Genomic DNA, 7,540 nt, shown 5'->3' with positions numbered 1-7,540 from the left:
ATAGTATCTTGAGGCCACGAGTTAGTATCTTGTGGCCACGAGTTAGTATCTTAAGGCCACAAATTACTATCTTGAGGCCACGAGTTTGTATCTTGAAGCCACGAGTTACTATCTTGAGGCCACGAGTTACTATCTTGAGGCGATGAGATAGTATATTGAGGCCACAAGTTGCTATCTTGAGGCCACGAGTTACTATCTTGAGGCCACTAGTTAGTATCTTGAGGCCACGAGTTACTATCTTGAGGCCACGAGTTACTTATCTTGAGGCCACGAGTTACTATCTTGAGGCCACTAGTTAGTATCTTGAGGCCACGAGTTACTATCTTGAGGCCACGAGTTACTATCTTGAGGCCACAAGTTAGTATCTTGAGGCCACGAGTTACTTATCTTGAGGCCACGAGTTACTATCTTGAGGCCACGAGATAGTATCTTGAGGCCACGAGTTAGTATCTTGAGGCCACGAAATACTATCTTGAGGCCACGAGTTAGTATCTTGAAGCCATGAGTTACTATCTTGAGGCCACGAGTTACTATCTTGAGGCCACGAGATAGTTGAATTTTTTCCCAAAGTGGGTCTAGGGGGGCTCCATAATACGGAGGGATATATACATTTTCGGACAGGAATGTTTTGCCAGGATCAACAAAATATGTTGACCCAGGAACGCGTATAAAACTGCAACTTCTTGCTATATCTGTCCCAACATTTCTGTCAAAATATAAATCAATGTTGGTGATTTAAATGCTTCCGGTTGTAATGTGGGTTAAGCCAAGAACAGGTTTAAAACGTTTTAAGTAATTTAAATTTTTTCCAATATTGGGATTTTGTTGATTTTTTTAAAAAGTTATAATTAATAAAGAATTATTATTAACTATAATTATGTTGCCTAATACAATGGCATTTATCCATGCTTAAAATGTGACTATAATTTAGGCTTAGGCTATACTGCAAAATCTTGTTATAGTGACATCATTGTGTGTGTGGAACCCTTGCTCGTGCCAGATATACAGCTGAGGAATATAAGCAATGGCTTATTATATGACTGTGTGCACTGAGTCTCCTATCTGCTCTTGCTCATAACCTCCTGTGCCTTTACTAACCTCCTCCTACAACACAATATTCGGAGCAATAGGACAATGATGCAAGAACACACGCATTTGGGATCAGACTTTTATTTGGACTCACATAAATAACAATAGTTCATATATATACTTTTTTTGTATATTATACAATTTTTATATAATATATATTTCCTCCTATGATTTACATTCTTTTTTTGCTAAGTTATATCTATTTAAACAGGAGCATTATGTTGATGAACACACATCTGCTTGAGCACATAATAAAGACGAAAATATCAAAGAAGAAGATTCGGTTCTTTCATTTTTTTTTTGTCCAGAAATGTAAAAACAACTGCTTGAAAACAAATGTAATTAGTTAATTAGTCTTGACTGCAAAGAAAATCACGGCTATAACTAGAAACCTGATATGCCATAACAATATCTTTCCTGGACATTTCCAATAAAAAATGTTTATATAAAACAGCAGAGAATATCACAGGAAATGCTTCGAGCCGGACCAGATCGTCATGCAGTGACCCGGTGAATCGCACTTGAACAAATAGATCATGTGGATGAAACTAGATCAGAGATCGACTCTGATTTCAAGCTTCTCATCTTTTAGCCCCTGAATTAGTGACCTGACCTGCAAATCTCAAAATAATTCCTCAAGATCTGCCTATGGCTATCACTAATGATACGCGGAACTGTTGAAGACTTCCTGCAATACATGTCATCATGCTCTTTTTAGCAAGCAGGGTGGCACTCGAGAATGTAAAACCAAGACATGTGACAGCGGCTGCTGCATTGACATTGTCAACAGAACTGACAACGGTGTGACTGAATGAACTGACGGCTCAGGTTTTCGCTCATACAGGAAACACACTGACAACTATTTGACGTCGCTGTCACACATCTCTCATACTGTTTGCACTTTCAGCATTGTAGCACTCCATCAGTCTAAACAGCGTCTCATTACGCTGTCCGTCTATTTATTTATTGCCCAAGGCCAAGACAAAGTGGATTTAACAACAAACTGATCAAGTAGAAATTGATGTTCGAGACCAAGAGCCTCATTTATAAAATGTTGCGTAGAAACCGTCATCTGTTTAACGTTTCGATAATTCCTAAAAAAAGTGTACATGTTATTCAGAGAATGAATGTACGTACAAAAAACGTGTGTATGCCTCTCTACCAAAAGTTAAATTCATAAACTGTGCGCAGAATAAAAGAGAACCAGTCGACGTCCAAATAATTTACTTAAAGGGATACTTTACCTCTGGAAAAATGAATGTGTATTTAAAATGCATCATTTATGTAGAATAAATGTGAAATTATTTTTTGAATGTGAAGCTTTCTTGAATGAGAAAAGCCAGAAAATGTATTTTTGGCTTATGTGGATAAAAGACAACAACTCCCAGAATGCACTTGCTTCGCTGCCCTAGGAGGCCACGCCTACCGACAGAGCGCAGTAGTTAAACAACAAGTCTAGGCTACTAGTGAGTCTCCGTGATGAGTCTGCCCGAAAATGTGTTTCGAGATCTCCCAAAATTCGGCTTTTGTGTTTTACAGTCGCCATTCGTTATGTTTACTGTGGCGAGCAGGACCAGTGAGGGCCGCGGCGCGAGAACGGCACGAGGCTGGTGGCGTTATTTCCGATGAGTGACACCTGTGAGACGCGTCGGTCTCGTATCTCTCACGGAGGAGTGGGAATTTGCTTAGCAATGTTTAAACGCACATCAACTGATCACTTGTTTAGCGCTCATGTAAACACTACATTCAGATTCACCAATCGGTTAGTTAGATTGAAACAAAAGGTTTGTATGTAAACAATGAATGGCGACTGCAGAAAGCAAAAGCTGAATCCCTGGAAAGTCCTGGAAAAAGAGGACGGTAACCCATAAAGTTACTACTCAGCTTTCTACACAGATCTAGAGTCTGTTAGCTTAGCTTCCAAAAAAAAGATGGCTGACACTATGTGCATTCTGTGAGTGCGATCCCACCCTCTATGGCCGGGTTGAAAACATGTGGGACAGCCTCTACTACTGAATGTAGTCTTTAGCCTCTGGCCAAAAAGATTTTGTCCAGACAAAAAATACAGAAATCTCTCATCTCAGGGGGATATGAGGGTGGAAAGCATGGTAATTTGAAAATACTACAGGTTTTGTACTAATACAAAGCTTAATGCTAAATCCTGAAGTGTCTATAGATTTCCAAATGCCTGCAGTTCTCTGACTGTCTGCCACAAGGAAAAGTGTGTACGTCTGCTACGCTAAGCACAGTTTTTACAAATATGAATGTTGGAGTGGGTTTTAGCATTCACACACTCTAAGTTCAAATCTGTGCATACGCACGTTTTAGAAATGAGGCCCCTAGTCCCATCTCAAGAACTCAATGCAATTGGCCACAAATCATAATCAATGCTAACAAACGCCATGCCTGTTCTTTATTGCTCAACTACACCATTAATGCCACAGACTTCGAAACAACTCATGAGTGCTTGTTCATGGTGTCTTCAAGTGCAAAAATAGTCTTGTAACTTTACAGATCGATGCTGAGAAGGATGATGCTGGAAAAACAGTTGGAAGTGATGTAAATGCGACCCGATCACAAGAAAACGATTTTGCAAGGTGGTGATTTCATATAAATTCGTACGGAAATGTATGATTTTTTTAAATAAAATAAAAAATATCACGAAGGTCGGCCCTAAACCCCACCTCGAGACACAACCTGCAGTGAGGCGAAAATACGAAAACACGAAATTATACGACTTAGTCACCGATTTTGCCAAAATATAAAATAGTTAGGAACTTCTATGAGATTGTTTTGAATAAACATCTGTTTTGTGTCCTCATTCAACACAAGTGACGATGCTATCAGTGCAAGCAACTTGGTCTTAGTGAATCCCCTCTATATTTTTGCTCTCAAGATGTACCAGGAGGACCCACATACTTCCCGTTCTTTCAAAGGGGATCTGATGATAACACTCTGTGCTTTCATTCAGAAAGATAAAAAGAATCAAAGCAATCATGTACATTCAGCAGAGCAAAGAGGAAAACCCTACTGCCAGAAAGCAAAAACTGCAGCAGGACAGTGGCGTCAGTAGTACGAATCTGGTTATTTACAATGAACAGAATGCATACAAACCACTTTTTCAGGGAAGTATCTCAAGATTAGCATGCTATTGCAAAGATCTCTTGCTACAAACATTTTTTTTTGCCTGCACTAGCTCAATTGATTGTCTTTATATGGACCCAGAACTGGGTGTCCTTATTACAGCCCTGGACATGTGAATGATCATGTAAGATTCATCACAGCCATTGAGAAAATAAATCCACTAAACTGTATTTGCTTTGAACTATCATTTGAATCATTACAAATCTGAAACCGATGAAACAAAATGATCTTTCAAATATTTCCGAATAAATGGAGGTGTGATCTACTGTATGTGCACCAATGGTCATCAGTTCCTGATGGCGTCTGAATGCGTGTCAATGGACAAATAACTCCACAGATGGGATTTTGTGGTACATCATATATCAATTATTAAAGATACATGTTAAAAACACCTGGGGAAACTTGTGCCTCATGCTTTTCACAAAAACAAACCGAAAAAAGAAAACAGAAACTGAGATAGTGAGAACTAATCACAGAGGAAATACATATCATGCCATTATCTCCAGACATTTTTTTTAAAACCAAAGAATCATCTTTTCTCCCTGAATACGAAAAGAGTGTAATAGACCCATAAGATAATAAATGCAACCCTTAATAGAAACAGCAATCTGTCATCCTAATATAATCATTATATTCCTGTCCAAAAGGAAGTCCAACCCTGTCGCAAGTTAGCAAGTCTTTTTTTTTATATACATGGGCAACAAATTCAACTCTAAAAAGTGCGTTTAGGGATACATTAAAACTGACAAAAAGCAAACTGACGTTTCATCATCAATAATTTACAATTTAATTTCCCCCATTTCGGCTCTTTAAATCTGAGAGCTCATAATTCACTCACTAGCCGCTCATTTATGTGACTAGAACTATCAGGAACAACTAAAGGTCCAACTTCAACCCAGCTGTGAAAACCAGGAAAAGAAGAGGGGCAAGCAAACCGTCTGGAATAATTAACTCCCATGATGCCTCAGTGGCAGCTCTTCATTCCAGACACATAGGGCGAATCCTGTTGGCGACAGATACCCTCCTGCTGCTCGCTGCAGTCCACGAAGTCAGGCACGGGCAGCCCTGACATGATCATCAACGATTTGTTCCAGATCATGAAGGTTGGTGCCACTGGAAGCAGGAAGGAAATGTCAAAGGTGTATATGTGCTGGGAGTTCATGGCATCGTAGAAGGACAGGGCGTTGTTGTCGTAGTCCAGCAGCACTCCCACCCTGCGCAGCTGAAGCGAAGCCTCCACGATTGACTCCTTGTTGTTGTGCCGCACCAGGAAGTTGTTGTTGCAGCGTGAGAAAACCCATGACGATGAGTTTTTACCGCTCCATTCGTTTTTGGGTGCTGACTTGTAAGCCACACCAAGCGCATACCTAAAAGAAGAAATAAATGTAGAATGCGCTCATTTGATTTCAGGGTGCTTGTCCTGGCTCACTTGGTGCCTTAGGAATAAAGAAACTGTTTTTAACAAAACTTTTTTCATACTGGCAGAGATCTATATATCATTTGTTTGTTCTGAAATAGGGACTTAATTTGTTACAATCTTCCATTTTCTTCTTGGTTCGGTTCGCTTTCAAAGCGTACCAAAATGTGTTTATGCGAGTCACATGCAAGAACAACTTACTATCCTATTATTTTGGCGCTTGACTCGACTTGGCTCGGTTTTCCTCGGTGTAAAAGTTGTATCGGTACCTGCTTTCGGGTACTTTTTTTTTGTATCACCTCCACTAAGACAGGCTTACGCGATACTAAAATGTCATGTGAAAACAATGCCGACTGTTGATTGGTTAGAGAGAATCGTCACCATTCACTGCGTCGTCATTTCACGCGGCAGATGGAGTATCCAGAATATCCCCGCCATTTTTAAATAGTTTGGCCAGAGATAGTTACTAAACTTACAATTATTATTATGGCAACTCGGAAGAATGTGCCGTGGTCAAACGAGGAGGTGCAGACTTTCCTTTGTTTGGTCCCAAAGAGAGGATCCAGAGAGGTACTATTTGTGGCAGTACTGTGTGCAATGGAAAACGGAGCGAAAAGGGAGTCGAGACGAGGCGAGCTGCGGCGAGTCGAGCTGGTACTAGTAATGGAAAAGCACTATTAGTCAAGTTTCCTCTGTGTCATCCATAAAGATGATTGACAAGTTCGCTTTATGAGCTTATTGTGGCTTTATTTGTAATGGTCGAGACATGTACAAACACTAGCCGTCATTCAGATGTTTAATTATATTCTACATTCGTATTATATTTGGACACAGTTTTTATTTGTTTTTATTAGAAATAGAGCATGATTCTCATGGAAAAATAGGTAATGTGAAAGCCGCCATGAGGATGCGGAATCACACCGGGGTACAGAACCCGACACTACCTGTAGTTGCACTGGAACTGTGGCGTGATTTGTGTGAATGTGAAAGCAACTTGTTCAGGAAGTAAAGTAGCCTGCACATGTGTTTTTGCATTTTGCTCACAAGCCACTGTGGCCAGTGGTTTTCCAAAGTTACAAGCCATTCAGCATTTTTATTAGCCACAATTTTGACTCTGATACCATGTCTGATACCAATATTTTGAACATTATATCATAATTTAGCAGCAGCCAATTTAAGACATGACGTTCAGATCCATTACAATGTTACACGTTTTTCTCCAAAAACTATTTACTTTCACTTTAACCATAACTGACTGTTTACGTGATTACTCACCAAGACAGGCATTTTGTGTGTATTTGACTGTTTTAGCGCAATAAGCAGCAAAAATCGATTTAGTATTGACATGTGGCTTTATGTGCGTACACTTTGGGTGTGAGCAAAAAATCTGCAGGAATGAGAAAAATGATGGACATTCAAGTCTTGTAATCAACAATATTCATTGGAGCGAATGAAATGAGTGAGTGAGTGGAGGAGGGTTTGTGTGCGTGTCAACTCGCTGTCGGAGAGATCATGAGAGAGCGAGAAAGCGCCGCTTGTATTGTGTATCTATTCTGCAAACAATTAGTATCGAAAGCGTTTCAGATATTTAAGTATCGATCTGTATCAACAAATCTAGATTTTTAACAACGCTACTGTGCAATTAGTTTATTATTTCAGATACCTTTTTAAAAGAAAAAAATATTTAATACATAAAGTTCAAGCCACCACCGAAGTGGCTAGTAGGGGTGACTGTGTTACAAGCCACTGCTGAAATCCCCCCGCTTGGTGGGTGTTAATGTCGGGCCCTGATGGCATTAGTTCAAGAAAACACATTGGATATGAGCAAGGGTATGCATGTAGTGTAATTGTGCAGAGTGAGTTAAGAGGGGCAAATGAATGACTTCTCCT

The 7,540-nt window shown here is 39.8% G+C and overlaps 1 protein-coding gene across 6 annotated transcripts in view; it reads right to left on the bottom strand.

Moving 5' to 3' along the window:
• Positions 1-1,154: 1,154 nt before the first annotated feature.
• mid2 (midline 2) overlaps positions 1,155-7,540 on the bottom strand; it is a 160,154-nt gene continuing 153,768 nt past the window's right edge. For all 6 annotated transcript variants that reach the window (XM_039648682.2, XM_039648684.2, XM_039648681.2 and 3 more), the window contains one exon: positions 1,155-5,600. In XM_039648682.2, the coding sequence (XP_039504616.1) occupies positions 5,198-5,600 (403 nt within the window). In that variant the 3' untranslated portion in view covers positions 1,155-5,197. The remainder of the gene's footprint in view (positions 5,601-7,540) is intronic.

Source organism: Pimephales promelas, chromosome 9, assembly GCF_988280905.1.
Source record: "Pimephales promelas chromosome 9, fPimPro1.hap1.1, whole genome shotgun sequence".
Classification (NCBI taxonomy): Eukaryota; Metazoa; Chordata; class Actinopteri; order Cypriniformes; family Leuciscidae; genus Pimephales; species Pimephales promelas.
This window is presented reverse-complemented; position numbering and strand designations above follow the sequence as displayed.